The sequence below is a fragment of the Mandrillus leucophaeus genome, unplaced genomic scaffold (assembly GCF_000951045.1).
Source record: "Mandrillus leucophaeus isolate KB7577 unplaced genomic scaffold, Mleu.le_1.0 Scaffold433, whole genome shotgun sequence".
NCBI lineage: Eukaryota > Metazoa > Chordata > Mammalia > Primates > Cercopithecidae > Mandrillus > Mandrillus leucophaeus.
Genome location: NW_012104621.1, coordinates 996,013 through 1,011,572, shown reverse-complemented (window position 1 = coordinate 1,011,572; position 15,560 = coordinate 996,013). Strand labels below are relative to the sequence as shown.

The following is a 15,560-nucleotide window of genomic DNA, read 5'->3' as shown; positions in this document are numbered from 1 at the left end:
TTGAGACAGAGTCTTGCTCTCTCGCCCAGGCTGGAATGCAGTGGCGCGATCTCGGCTCGCTACAACCTCCACCTTCTGGGTTCAAGCAATGCTCCTGCCTCAGCCTCCTGAGTAGTGCCACCATGCCCGGCTAATTTTTATATTTTTAGTAGAAACGGGGTTTCACCATGTTGGCCAGGCTGGTCTTGAACTCCTGACCTCAAGTGATCCACCCACCTTGGCCTCCTAAAGTGCTGGAATTACAGGCATGAACCCCCATGCCCATCCTCATTATTCTCATTTTATAGGCAAGAAAAATGAAGCACAGAGGTATTAAGAAAATTTTCCCAAATCCCAGAATGGGTCAGTTGCAGAACCAGGATTGGAACATAGGCAGTCAGCTCCAGAGTCTGTGCTGGTTTCCACCTCACTTAAGTACCTCTGAGAATGATCAGAGGCAGAAGTAGGACTGACGAGAGGAACTACGGGCAGATGGTGTTTGGCTCAACATGGAGGATTGCCTCTGACCATCTGAAGTATCCACACACTGAGGAGCTGCCTGGTAGGGTAGTGAGCCGCTTGTGCCTGGAAGTATGTAAAGGGGGAGAGATCATGGGCTTGGTCATGCCCGGACTGGCAACAGTCTCTGGGCAGCAGAGCCAGGGACAGGGTGGTCGGGGAAGAACTCTTGTTCCCCTTCAGATTTGCTTGAGAAGTAAATAAACCACTTGTGAATAAATATAACCTCATTATTAAAAATTCAAGTGATACTAACACAGATTGAGTAAAACAAAAGAGTCTCCCTCACCCCATTTATTCCCAGTCCCACCCCCTTCTGTAGAAGTAACCACCATGGCCAATGAGTTGTGTTTCTATGCATGAAGTATAAGACAGAAATGTACAGGGGTTTGTTTTGTTTTGTGGTACTTGTTTCTTCTTTAAATGAATTCATACTATACTTACTGTTCTGCAACTTGCTTTTTTCATTTTATTTTTATTTTTATTTATTTTTTTGGAGACAGGGTCTCACTCTGTTGCCCAGGCTAGAGTGCAGCAGTGCAAAGCAGTGCAATCATAGCTCACTACAGCCTCCGACTCCTGGGCTCAAGTGATCCTCCTGCTCAGCCTCCCAAGTAGCTAGGACTACAGGCACATGTTACCATGCCTGGAGAATTTCCTTTTTTTTTTTTTTTTTTTTAACAGAGATGGGGTCTTGCTATGTTGACCAGACTGGTCTTGAATTCCTGGTCTCTAGTGATCTCCCTCCTTGGCCTCCCAAAGTGCTGGGATTACAGGTATGAGCTGTCATGCCCAGCCTGCCTTTTTCATTTAATATTTTGCAAAGCTCTTTCCGAGTCAGTACACAGAGAATGACCTTATTCCTTCCACTGGCTTCACGGGATGCCCTGGTGTAGGTGGATATTTAGGTTACTTCCGTTTTTTCCTGTTACGAACAACGCGTCAGTGGCAGGGGTGGGAGGGGGTATTCCTCAGGCTCCCCACGGAGATCAGAACTGCTGGGTTGAAAGATAGGCACTTTCGAATTAAAATTGAGACTGCTCTGCCTAAAGGATGTAAAAGTCGGCATGCCCTTCAGCAATGTGTGACAGCTGTGTGTCCTCACACCTTTACCGTGTCAGAGCATTACCCATCTGATGAGAAAGAGATCAGATTTGCTTTTGAACAAAATGACCAACCAACACCTTAGGTGTTACACGCTGTATCCTGGAGCCAGTGGCTCTGAGACCCCCTTCTAGCCAGAAGCACCAGGAACATGTGCTCACTTTGGATGTCAAATGTCCAAAGAATCTCACTTTGGACATTTGATGGGGCCAATTCTGGCCAATTCTGGCCGTTCCCAGATGATGTGGACAACTGGGAATACTTCAAAACACAACAGAAAGGAGCTCTCGGAATTATGTTGTCCAACTCCAGAGTCCCAAACCCTAACTGACATTAAAATTCCCTCCGTCTCCCAGCTGTTTACACACCCCCAGGATTGGAACTCCTCCCGCTTTGAGGTACCTGCTCCATCCTGGGGTAGCTTTGCTAGTTACAGAGGTCTTTCTGGACAACTCCTGTGACACAAAATTCTTACTATGATGACTTAATATCTGCAAAATTCTTTGATCCTCCTCCGTCCAAAAGGTGGTGCCTGATTTCCCTCCCCTTGAAAGTGGGTTGTGCTTTGTGACTCAGTTTTAATAAATAGCATATAGTGGAAATGACTTTGTGTAACTTCTGAGGCTGGGTCATAAAAGGCATTTGAGGCTTTCTTCTTTCTCTGCCTTGGCTCACTCACTCTGGGGGAAGTTAGCTGCCATATTGTGAGGACATTCCAACAGCCCTAGGCCGGTGCACACAGCAAGGTGCTGAGGTCTCCTGCCCATGCCATGAGGGAGCCATGGTGGAAGCAGTTCTTCCACCTCGGATCACGCACTCTGGGCGAAGTCAGCCGGCCACACTGCTCCTGGATTCCTGGCCCTCAGAAATGGTGAGTTAATACATGTTTATTGTTGTTTTATGCCAGGGCTCTGAGGCTGTTTAAGTTGCTGTATTTGGGGATAGTTTGTTACACAGCTACAGATAACTGATACACTCACAATGTTGAGTAAAAAAAGCCAGATACAAATCATCCAGTCTGGGAAAACAAGACAGCACAATCCATCTACTTTAACTTCTCTTCAAAATATTAAGCACATCCTCATGTCAAATATTGGAATAAAAAGTGAGGAAGCGGCCACTACCCCAGACATTATACATATTCTCATTTGTGGGGCTCACCCCAGGCCTTGTCTGGCCTGGGGAGCAGGGCCCCCCTGTGCCTTGGGGGTCCTGGGGAAGAGCAGCTCTGTGGGGATTTTGGAGAGTTTGGTGAGAGCAGCAGAGAAGCCATGTGTGGAGATGGCCTGTTTGGCCTGGGCCGGGCCTGCAGGCTCCCTCGGGGCCCACAGGGTCTCTCTCATCCATCCATCAGTGCAGCCAGGATACTGCAGCTCCAACCCAGCTCTGCCACTAACCTGGCCCGTGGCCTTGGGCTAGTCCCATCCTTTCTCTCATCCTCAGTCTCCCTGCCTGTGAAAGGAGGACTAGGCTAGACGTCGTCTCAGTGCCTTCTGGCTCTGGTGCCTGCTCTGCCCTTTTCCAATTCATCGTGGTCTTGGCGCAATTGCAGGCGGCAACAGAACATTGCTGGAGATAGACTCTTTGAGTCAACAAACAGCTTCAAAGTCCTGGTTCCCAAACTGCGTCCTGAGCCAGCACCGTGTCACCCTGGGCAGAACTCCCCAAGTCCCTTTCCCTGGCCGTATAAGGAGAAAGAAGGACAGAGACTTGCTGCCACAGGTTATAAGCACAGGACTGAGGAAAAAGCTCCCGTCTCCAAGGACCTCAGTGACTAACCAGGAATGAGGAATAAAGGAATAAATCAAATGCCACTCACCACCTCCTCTGTGTCACACTGCCCTGCCTCCCCCCAGTGGGGCTGGGACACCTGAAGGGGAGGCACTGGTGGCCTCCTCCTGAGCCTGAGTCAGCAGAGCCCCCTCCCTGAGACCTGCCTTCAGCCCCTCCCCTGCTGGACCCAACTCCAGTTAGGCAGGAGCACCTCCCCACAGCCCCCTGGTCCTGGGGGCCATAACCCCTGGCTGATCTCCTGGGCCCTGATACCCTCTCCTTGCCCCCAGTCCCCTCCCACCCAGCTGGAACCATCTTCCCAGAGCACAGCCACAGCCCACTTTCCCTAAACCTACCCATTCAAAGCTCTCTGACTCCTAATCCCCTTTCTGGCTTTCCTCTGGGGGTACTGTGAGTCTGTGTGGATGGGCTCCATGGCTTTTCCCACTCCTCTCTGCACCTGGGATGCCATGGCCTCCATGTCACCTGAGATACTTTTCACCCTGTGGGTGGGAAGTCAGGGTCTACCCAGCATCTACGGGTTAATCTCAAAATCTGCCTCCTCCAAGCAACCCTCCCTGATCCCTATTCCTGACTGAGACTGCTCCCTCTGATGGACCTCACAGCCCAGCGTCTGGCTGCTGGAGCACCTGGTATGATGGTCATTTCTGCAAACATCTTTCCTCCCATCTGGTGAGGAAGTTTCTGGAGGGCGGACCTGGAGCCTCAGTCCCACACACAGCCCAGCACCGTCCTGGCAAGCAGCCAGCGTTCATCAGCATGTCCAGATGAACCAGAAAAGAGGCTCATTGGATGGGGGTGGTGCTGACCAGTGCTCAGGCCCCAGGCCAGAGGACAGATGAGAAAAGCCAGGCTGATGTCACATGAAACTACAGCTGCTTCAAGAACCCAGACAGCCGTAGCATTATACATGGACTCTGGGGTCACACAGACCTGGGTTTGAATCTTGCCCCTCTCGCTTGTTGTGTGGCCTTGGGCAGGTTGCATAGCCTGCCTGGCACTCAGTTTCCTCATCTGTGATATGGGGATGGGTTGTAATGCCACTTACAGAGTCTTTGTGAACATTAAATTAGATAATAGGCACAAAGTACCCAGTATGGTTTTGGCTCATGATAACCTGCTCAGGAAATTAACTCTTAGAATAGCGTGTGAATCCCCTAGATCACCTTCCCAGTAATTTTAGAAGTTAACAACTTCAGTTTACATCTGTTATCTCCTTAGAAGCAGAGATTCTTATAATCCCCATTTTACAAGCAAGGAAACTGAGGCTCAGGGAAGTGAATGTTTTTGAACCAGGGTGTTCCGCTAAGGTAAGAGCAATGGTTAGCATGGGCTCCATCTTGGACTCTGGGAGGGGGTAGCGTGTGGAGGGAAGGGGCAACTCCCTGGCAGCTGCCACCACAGTGACCTGAAGCCAGTGCTCCCAGTCTTCTTTGGCTGACATTCTGCCCTGGGAGTTAAGTTTCAGCTGACTATGGGTAGACCCTGACCTCCTGCCAGGCCAGGCTGGGATTCACATGAGTAGCCAATCCCAGGGCCTGGCCCAGAGCTGCTGCCAAGCCTGCTGCATGCCTTTGTTCCATCTGCTCTGCCCCTCTTGCCTCCAATGGTGCAGAGTCAGCAATGGCTAAGGGAGGGCGCAGAAGGGGTAGGGGTGGGGATGGCCTCAGAATGAGCGAGGCAGCAGCAAGACCACTGGCACACGAGAGATGCAAGGAGTCCGATGCAACAAATGCACGTGACACGGCTGCTGCCAGCTCATGTGACTGCTTTATATAAACTAGAAAAAAGTGCCCTCTCTGGGTGAACAAAGCCCCATACTGAGGCACACAGCTCTGAGAGTGGATTCCGAGTTGAATTTTGTTCTCTGCTGTCTCATTGAGCTGTGAACAATATGCACGACCATCCAGGGCAAACTTCCTTACCAGGCACCCTTGAAGGGCGAGGTCCTGAGCTGGGCACTGAGATAAGGAGATGCCTCAGACATAGCACCAGCTTCTGGGAAGCTCAAGGGAAGCCAAGGTGCTAGGGGAGCCCAGAGGAAGAGGTATCTGACTCTCTTTGGGCAGAGGTTTGGAGGAGCCATGGCAGACTAGTGGGAGAAGACAGTAATAACCTGGATCTCAAAGAAAAAAAAAAGCCCTGATGCATGATGTGCCTATTTGCCAATTTCCATAGTGTAAATACTCCCACCTACCATGAGCAATTCAAGGCACTGATGTGCCATCATTGGTCTCGGGAAGAGATATCCACAATCAGCTCTTGCAAGCTGGTGCAAGCTGTCTCTAGAACACCACTAAGATAAAGAGAAGCCTCAACTAAACCCAGAAGGCAAAGAAGAGGGTAGAGGCAGGGGAGGACATTCCACGAGGAGGAAAAGGAATGGAGGCATGAAAGTGAGTGGGGAGCAAGTTGTGAATGGTTTTGAAAGGGTTATGGTTGGGAAAGGGACAGTCAAAGTCTTCTGGAGGTTGGTAATGTTTCGTTTCTTGACCTGGACAGGGGTTACATGCCTGTTATGATTCCTTAAGTTCTGTATTTAAGTTTTATGCAGTTTTCTGTATGTTTGCCATATTTTACAATAAAAAAGTTAAAAACTTGTGATAGTCTGACTCAGGTATAACCACTGTTTAGAATTTTGTAATATTTCATTCCAATCTTTTTCTCATACATACATTTACACAACCATTCAGCAAAAATTTTCATGTAGTAGGAAAAAACAACTGAGTCCCCATTCATAAAAAAGAAAGCATTTTAACATCAAAAGCAACATGCTACACTGGAAGAAGTGCGAGTTTTAGAGTCAAGGAGACCTGGATTCACATCCTGCTTCCTTTTTTTTTTTTTGAGACGGAGTCTCGCTCTGTCGCCCGGGCTGGAGTGCAGTGGCCGGATCTCAGCTCACTGCAAGCTCCGCCTCCCAGGTTTACACCATTCTCCTGCCTCAGCCTCCCGAGTAGCTGGGACTACAAGCGCCCACCACCTCGCCCGGCTAGTTTTTTTTTTTGTATTTTTTAGTAGAGATGGGGTTTCACCGTGTTAGCCAGGATGGTCTCGATCTCCTGACCTCGTGATCCGCCCGTCTCGGCCTCCCAAAGTGCTGGGATTACAGGCTTGAGCCACCGCGCCCGGCCACATCCTGCTTCCTAAATGCTGACCCTATGACTCTGAAAAAGGGGCTTATCATTGGCCTGTCTGGACTGTTTTCTGAAAACTGAGACTGATGATACCCACATTCTGTAGCGTTGTTGTGAAGATCAAATATGACGGATGTCAGATGTGTAGCTCAGAGCCTGTCCCACAGGAGACCCTCAACACATGTAACATATAAGATATTGTTATTAGCATCCTCTTGGAAAGTCAGAGCTGAAAGAGTGGCTCTGCAGATAAATGACTGACCCACAGAAGTTACAGAGAAACGGTAACTCCATAAGAATAAAGACAAACTGGAATTTGCTTAGAGAGTAATCTGAATGGTGAGGAAACTCAAAAGCCCCATTGAACGGGGGTGAATGAAGAAAACTGGGGATTTTAACCTGGAGAAGGAGAGCTTAGTGGTTCATGAGATCTGTGCAACAGATGTCCTGGGTGAAGCAGAAAACAGAACTAAGCCCAACAAACAGGACTTACAGGGAGCTGACTTCTACCGGATATAAGGAAGAATGTGCTCATTGCCTAAGAATGGAAGTGGTGATGTTGGTAAGGAGTGTGTCCCCCATCATGAGAGGGACTCAAGCAGAACTGGAAGAGCACATAGTGGGAGCGATGAAGAAGGAAGGTGAGCATGATAGAGGGTTTGAACTTTGGGGACCTTGGAGGTGCCTCAAAGCTGGGCTCTGAGCTTCTATCATCAGCAGTCTCAGCTCCATTCAGCAGCATGGGAAAACTGCAGGCCAGCGAGCTGCATGTAGTAACAGACCTGAGGAGACCCTTGCCCATCTCACCTGGTTGTCAATTTTCAGTTCCACCAGAGAAGTGTTGTATGGGAGGGCTTCCACCAGGCGTAGGATCCCAGCTCCAGAAATGAAGTTGGATTCCACGTTCAGTGTCTTCAACACCTTGTTCTCCTTGAGCATCTCAGCAAGGGCCTTGAAGCACAAGAGAAAGCAAGGATACCCATGAGTCATCCTGAGCAAGGCTGGGGGCCCCTCTGGGTAGGTCCTAAGACACCTAGGGGAACAGGAGGATGATCCCCACCACGTCCTTCACCAAGCACAACTCTGACGGTGTCTCCTGCAACCCCCCATGGCTCCTGATCCCCCGCAGGAGAATTCTATGCTGCTTAACCCACATCCAAAGCTTCTATGACCTGGGTCTACTCCCCTGTCCAGAGTCAACTGTCACTGCTCCTCTTCAGTGGGGCTACTCGCAGCTCCCCATGCCTGCTCAGTGCTTTTCCAGTTTGTCTCTGCCCTTTCTATCCCTCCCACCTGGAATTCCCTTCCCTTTCTGCTTCCCTGTCCAAGCTCTGCCCATCTTTCCAGGCCATTCTCAATGCCCCTTGCTCCAAGAGCTCTTGCTGACGTTCCCCAGCTAGATGTAGCCTACCCTCTCGAATCCTCATAGAATGGAGCCGTACTTCCCTCATTATGGACCTTGGATTCCTCCGTTCGGAGTTGTTTTCATACCGGCGTTGTCTCTGCCATTAGACTATATACTCCTGGTGGGCTGAAAAGGCATCCTATCTATCCCATGTTGCCCACAGTACCCAGCACATAGTAGGACCTCAGGCATTGTTCATTGAGTGACCAGTGGAGTCTCGACCTCCCGTACATACTCCCCACTTGTCTCTTTATTGCCCTGTGGAAATTCCTTGGAGACGTGGTTTTCTTCATCTGAGCACTACAGAGCAGAAGAGGGAAGCCTGGGAAACCACCCACTGGGCAAGTGACCAGGGCAAACTGGAGAAGAGGAGCTTAGGTGGCCCCTAGCACGTTTCAGAAGAACTCAGCCAGGGGGTGTAGATGACAATCAGAGCCTCTGAAGGAAATGAGGTAATTAGCAGTTGGTGGAAACGATGTGTCATGGAGGAAAAAGGACACCAGCAGCTGATAGGACATACTGAGCAGTGGGCCCTGCTGCCTGAAAGGACGCTCCGAGCCAGGAATGCCTACCCCATTGCCCCGGCCTTGCTGAGACCTGCCGAGAGGCTAGCTCCCAGAAGCCCTCTGTTTTGAAATCATCACCCCCTCCTCAGTGCCCTTCACTTCAGTGTGCCCCTGGGATGGCATGTCAGCTTTCTCTATGATGGTGTCTCTGACTTGGCTGGCCCTCCTGAGGGAAAGGACCCAGCCAGAGTCCTCTCTGTATCCTCCACCAGAACCCTCCTGCTCCCAGGAAAGGCCTGGCCTGGCTTAATCAAACCTAATTAAAAAACAAAAAAAAAAAACAAAATAACAACCAGTAGGCAATCCGCCAGGCTGATCCAACTGGACATGCCGGTGGCTGAGCAGGTCCTGGAGGCCCTGTCTTGCCAGGTGTTAACTCCTTGTATGCTGGGTCCCAGTGGAGAAACTGGGGCCCAGGAGAAAAGCTAAGGCAGGCAGTGGGGGCACTGACAGAGCTCTGGCAGCCTGATTTACCAACTGGCCCAGAAGCATCTGAGTGTTCGACATGGGCATACTGGTATGCACGGGCTGATATCAGCTGTTGGTCTGGCAGAGTCCATGCCCAAAAAGCATTTGTGGACCTGAGCTGAGGGCCAGTGTGGACGTGCTTGGTTTCTGACCCATGACATAGTAGCATACAGGGCATGTGGCTTTGCCAGCTATGTTCCTATGGGCAAGGAACCATGGAGATCTGAGGTCAGCGGTCATCAGTCCAGAGGTTCCCCACTGACAGCAATGAGAGACTGTGAGCTATTTCTATTATTTCAAAAATATGAAAGAACGCTGTCCTACCTATTTTAAGAATCAGAAAAAAATTGATTGCTACAGAGTGGTTAATTACTAGCCCTGATAAACTAGTTTCTGCCCTTCTTGCAGGAATCTAGCTTTGCAGTAATCACACTGTACTGTTATCCTTTAGTTGTCTGCTTGGCCAAATGGACCAGAATGTTTATAAAAGTGGACGCTGAGACTGTTCAGTCACAATTGCATTCCAAGAACCTAATTCAGTGTTGGGCACAGAGAGACTCTTAATACATACGTGCTGGATGTTTAAAAAGAAGAGTTGATGGCTACTTCAGAGTAAGTACAGTTTAGTTTGATCAGAAATATATTTTGAGACTTGGTAAAATAAAATTGATCATTGGGACCTGCTGATGAAACCATCGTTTTTATTTTTTTTAATTTTTATTTATTTATTTATTTATTTATTTATTTATTTATTTATTTATTTTTGCGATGGAGCCTCGCTCTGTCGCCCAAGCTGGAGTACAGTGGTGCAATCTCGACTCACTATAACCTCCGCCTCCTGGGCTCAAGCACTTCCCCTGCCTCAGCTTCCTGAGTAGCTGGGATTACAGGTGTGCACCACCACACCCAGCTAATTTTTATACTTTTAGTAGAGACAGGGTTTCACCATATTGGCCAAGCTGGTCTCAAACTTCTGACCTCAAGTGATCCACCCATCTCGACCTCCCAAAGTGCTGGAATTACAGGTGTGAGCCACCGCACCCAGCCAAAACCATTGATTTTTAGAGATGGAGAAACTGAGGAACAGGGAAGGGCAGGCCCTTGTTCTAATATGATATGCCGAGTGAAGACAGAGACAGATGTAGGGGTCACGTGACTGCACTGGAATTGCAGGTCCACCCCTCACTTGCTGTGTGACTGGACAAAACAAGTCACCTGACCTCTCTCAACCCTAGATTCTTTAAGTGCAAAGTGGGGAGACCTGCACATCTGAGACCAGAGGTGGTTGTGAGGATTGGCCAGGATGACGTGTAGGTGGTGCCAGGTGATAGCCGTTCCCTCTACACCCCCTCATGGCTCCTGGTCCAGTGCCTTCCACTGTACCACATAGAGCTCTTTGTTAGTGGGATACAACCAGTCCTGAGACCACATATTTCAACCCTTCTGTTTCAAGGCCCCCTATCCACAATGCAACAGAACATAAAGGTACATACATACGCCACGGGGTCATTACTCCGCGTCCCCACGATGCTGAACTTCTTCACATATGAGTTTTCTTTCAGGGCTTCTGCATATGCCTTGAGGGTGGGGATGGGGATATTCTGCACAAAGAAAGACAACAGAGAGAGTGATCAGAAGCCTCACCTGGGACAGGCTGAGGCAGATGGATAAGCCTGGATCCTCGCTGATTCCTGGCAAGTCTCTGGCCAAAAAGCTGAGTGGGCAAAAGGTTCAGGCTTTGTCCCAGATGACTGAGATTTGGGGAGAACTTTCTAGTAAACAGATTTAGAAAATCCTCCCTGAAATTTTCAGGTAAGACCTGTAACCTCTTTCTTTGTGCACTTGGGGGCCAGAGAAGAGGCAAAAATTAAGGTATGTAGTATTGTGCAAAGAGCTAGGACTGTGGGTGTGGGGAGGGGCTGGAACCTGGCTTTGGTCGCAGTGATGGGCCATGTTTCTGACTTGCTGTGTGTCTCTGTGAAAGCCTCTTCCCCTCTCTAGCCCTGTTTCTGGAAAACAGGTAAGGGGGTTGCATATGATGCTCTTTAAGAGACGTCTACCCCAGGGGGTCTCTGCTCCGGCTGCGCATCAGAGACTCCTGGGGAACTTTTACAAAATGGTGATGCTTGGGCCGGCCCAGAACAACAGAATCAGAATCTCTAGGGTCAGGCCTGGGCGTTGGTATGTATTTTTTAATCTTCTCAGATGAAAACCACTGATCTGGTTAAACAGGCTCACAGTGTAGAGGGGAAACTGAGGCCTAGAAGAGGCTGGGGCCTCACAGGGAGATTCCATCCCTCATGCGGCCCTGAGGCAGCATTTGCTGCCAGCATGCAGCATTCTCAATTGGGCCAATGTCTCCTACTGGGCACAGGAAAGCAAACATGGCTGTGTTTTTACCAATCTCATTTCAGAGCGTCACTTTAGCTCCCGTGGGAGCAGAGCATGGGGAGGCCAGGTGGGGGTGAACACTAGGGCGTAGGTTTCCAATCTGATGGTGCTGTGGGGCTGGCAGCTGCTTAAAAGAAAGTGGAGAAGGAAAGAAATGGAACAGGCGCATGGGAGGCTGGCTTCTAGCCTTACCCTCACCCCCTCCCAGAACTAATCCGCTGTTCTCCGGGCAGAGCAGGTGGGTGGGCAGCTGCATTTGTCTCTGAATTCTTCCTGCGGCGGCCTGTTCAGGGTCGGACTGCCTGCCTACCTGTCCCTCCCCTACCCTGGGATCACATAAGGAAATGTCCACAGAGAAAAGGGCAGACAGCTTGGGATATTGCTTTACACATTTTGGCCAACAGCTCCCTTCTGTGGCTGTAAAACGAGGCTGAATATGAATGTGATACAGCAGCAGCAATGGTACAGGGGAAGGACCTGCCCAGGGCCTGTGTTACCCCCGAGCCTAGTGGGCACTGGACTTTTCCAGCCTTGAGATCCCGTGCAGCAGCGTGTGTCTGACTCATGATTTTATCTCGGAGAATCTCTCAGTGTTTTGAATAACGTGGCAGGTTTCCAGATTGAAGCTGGGTTGGCCCATGCTAAACATCTGGGCCTGGTATCATCCTCAGAAAGAAACCAGGACTGCCAGATGCACTTGTTTACACTGCCCACCTCTCTTAAAGCCTCCCATTTGCAAAGGTTTTGTCCCTGTTCCTGATGCAGAAGCACCCGGAGTCCAAACAGGACCCTGTTTACTCTGCACAGCCAATCCTGGACCACTTGCGTTTGGGTGACATGGTCCTCCCTCCCCCATCCACATGCAGGTAAAGTGAAATAAATGGACCTTACCCGGATATTATTGAGGTTAACTTCTTCAAGTTTTGGGTCGTTGTTCTTTATCCTTTCCAGCGTTTCCTCTACGTCTGTTGAATTTGGTTCTTCGTCGGGCACAGGCTTGTATTGTGTGGGTTTAATCACGCCTAGAGTGACCGATAAAAGGGAGGTGGCTCACAGAAACAAGGGGCTCACTTTCTGCCAACACAGAGATACTCTGGAAAGGAGCGTGTGCAGACTTAGGGCACATGAAGGCTGCACATCGCAAGGACTGGGTGGGGGTAGGGGGCACCACTCAGAAGAAGCCCCGCAAGGGAGCCGGGAGGCTGGGGTTCTACTTGGACTCTGCTTTTGACGTCCTGCAAGAACTGGGTGAATTACTGACACTCTCTGAACCTTGGGTCTTCATCTGTAAAGCAGGGCTAGTCATTTTACCGGGGCTCATGACCTCAGTGGGCTCCTGGGAGGCTAAGAGGAAGCCCGGATGGGAAAGAAATGCATCAATCTTCCAGAGGGAGGAATAATTATATTTTGGCAGCCTCATTTCTGTTTGGGGCCAAAATGCCAGCTTTGGAATAATGCAGTGGAGTAATTAAGGCAATGCAATATTGGCATATTGGCACAGGAAAGGACAAAAGGGCTCATGAAACAGAGGAGGCACTTAGAAACAGACCCATGTGGACGATAAGGGCTGGGGCCCAAACCAATGGTGAAAGGATAAATCTTGCAAGGAATGGTGTTGGGTCTACTGGACATCAATTCGAAAAACTGAAAGTTTGATCTCATCCCACAGCACACACAAACATGAACTCCAGGTAGATTAAGAAGTTCAATATAAGGCCAGGTGTGGTGGCTCATGCCTGTAATCCCAGCACTTTGGGAGGCTGAGGCAGGAGGATCGCTTGAGTCCAGGAGTTCGAGACCAGCCTGGGCAACGGTGTGACCTCATCTCCATACAAAATAAACAAAATTAGCCAGGCATGCTGGCATACGCCTGTAGCCTCAGCTACTCAGGAGGCAGAGGTGGGAAGATCGCTTAAGCCCAGGAGATCCAGGCTGCAGTGAGCCAAGATTGTGCCACTGCACTCCAGCCTGGCTGACAGAGCAAGACCCTGTCTAAAAAAAGAAAAAGTTGAATATAAAAAGTAAATCTCTAAAACTTTTAGAGGAAAATATAGGAGAACATTTCTATAATATTGGGATAGAGAAGGCCTTTGTAAACAAGACACAAATCCCGGGAGACTCCAAGGAGAGGATGAACAGATTTCGCTACATAACATGTTAAAACTTCTGCAACGAGCCAGAGAACATCAGTGAGTGAAGGAAGCAAGAAGCATGAGGTCCCTCCTGGGGGCGGGCGCATACTCACTGTTGAGCCCCTCCTTGTTCATGATGGAGCTGCTGCTCAGGGCCTGGTAGTACTGCTGGTTGCTCATGAGCGTGTGCATGCCCAGGATCGCTGCAGGGACAAGGGAAGGGCTCGTGATGTGCCTCTGCAGACAGAAGAGCCTCCTAGGGACCCACACCCAAACCCCGGGAACTCTGGCTCACAGAGGTGGCAAGAAACACTTGCATGAAAACTTCAACATTTTATTTTACTTTTACTCTCCCCTCTATTGATGTGACTCTGAAATCCCCAGCCCCAGCCCAGGCTGCTCTGCCCCTGGCCTCTGATTCCCTGATGTCCTGCTGACACATCCAGCTCAACGTGGCCAAACCAGAATGGCTCTTTCCAGCGACAGCCTCTTTCTGTAGAAGGCTCTCTTTCCATCTTGTCATCTTGCCTGTCCCTCAGGGTAAAACCTCAGGGAATGTGGCACCTTCTCCTCACAAGTCCATTTGACCGTCCCAGTGTCTTTGAGATCCGTCTCCCTCCCATCCCATCATCTCCGTCCTAGTGGAGGCCTGATCATTCCCTGGCTGTATTGTCACAGCTGTGTCATCACCGGTGTCCTGGTCTTGGCCTTTTCCTATCCTCTACCTCCCAGCATGCAGCACAGAGCAGTTGGAAAGGTCTTTCTGGAAATGCCAACCTGACCTCATTGCTCCCATGCTCAGCCATTCTTTCATCCATTCATTTTTTCAACATGTAACGAGGCCCACCCCAGCATTGTGTGCCAGGCTTTGGTGGGGACAGTGGAGAATAAGAAAGACTGGGTCTCCGCTCATGGAGCTGAAAGTATGCCGGGGGAGAGAGGAGCCAAGCGAGTTTCTGCACAATGAAAAACCAGCGCAGGGTATGGTGAGTGTGGCAGAGGAAAAGTTCAGTCCTAAGACAGCATAAAAGAGGAACTTGGGATGGGAAGGAGGTCAAGTTAAGAGAAGGGCTACAGACCATTCCGGGCAGAGGAATGCAGGTTGGAAAGCCTTGAGGTTCAGAGAGTGGCAGGCCAGTGAGGGAAGAAGGTCAGGTTAGCATCTCCAGAAAGACTTTTCCAGCTGTTCTGTGCTGCACATTGGGAGGTGGACAGTAAGAAGAGGCCAAGGCCAGGACACCAGTGATGACACAGCTGTGACAATCACTGCTGGGGGAAACAGGATGGAAGCTCGATATGCGGCGGTCATAATTACAAGCATGGCAATGCCACCGCTCTAAGCACATGCTTGGTGCCAGGGAAGACACTTTGTACCCATCATTCCCAATTTGGTTGCACATTGAAATCACTTGGGGATCTGTTGAAATTCCTGATGCCCAGTCACACCCCAGACCAATTAACCTGAAATATCTGGGGATGGAGCTCAGGCACCTGCATTTTTAAAGCTCCCCGGATGGTTCCAATGAGCAGCCAAGGTTGAGAACCATTGCCTGACTCTCCCCTCCTTGATCTGCCCAATAACCCTCTGGAGTAGATTTGATTCACCGAGGCAAGGTCAGGTTCTACAGGGCCTTCTAGGCTGAGTAAGGAGTTCGGCTGTCTTTTCTTAGGAACAGCCTGAGAAGCCATCGAAGGCTTGAGCAGGAAGTGGGATGGTCTGACCTGAGTTCTGACTATTGTGTTGAGAACTCACTACAGAGGGCAGAGATGGACGTGGCTGCAGAGCCGTGAGGCTGTTGCAGCTGTCCAGATGGGAGAACGGTGACTTGTAGAGCCAAGTCCAAACCCAGAGCCTGGCTTCACAGGCCCTCCCTGGGCCGGTCCCACCTCGACAGTGTTGTTGCACTCCCCCTCTCAACAGCTTCTCTGCTCCAGCTACACAAACAGTCCCTGCTCATAGCTGCTCCTGCTTTTGCTAGTGCTCTCCCTTCTGCTGGTGATTCTCTGCACCCACTTGACTTGGAATTTTAGATAAACAACAATTTTTTTTTTTTTTTTTTTGAGA

At 49.9% G+C, this 15,560-nt stretch overlaps 1 protein-coding gene across 1 annotated transcript in view; it reads right to left on the bottom strand.

Annotated features, from left to right (window-relative positions):
- Positions 1–15,560, bottom strand: part of TMOD1 (tropomodulin 1) — a 109,593-nt gene that overhangs the window by 16,452 nt on the left and 77,581 nt on the right. The window contains exons 5-8 of the mRNA XM_011993746.1: positions 13,609–13,698; positions 12,255–12,385; positions 10,466–10,573; positions 7,341–7,484 (exon numbers count right to left, since the gene is read on the bottom strand). Coding sequence (XP_011849136.1) covers positions 7,341–7,484; positions 10,466–10,573; positions 12,255–12,385; positions 13,609–13,698 — 473 coding nt within the window. The remainder of the gene's footprint in view (positions 1–7,340; positions 7,485–10,465; positions 10,574–12,254; positions 12,386–13,608; positions 13,699–15,560) is intronic.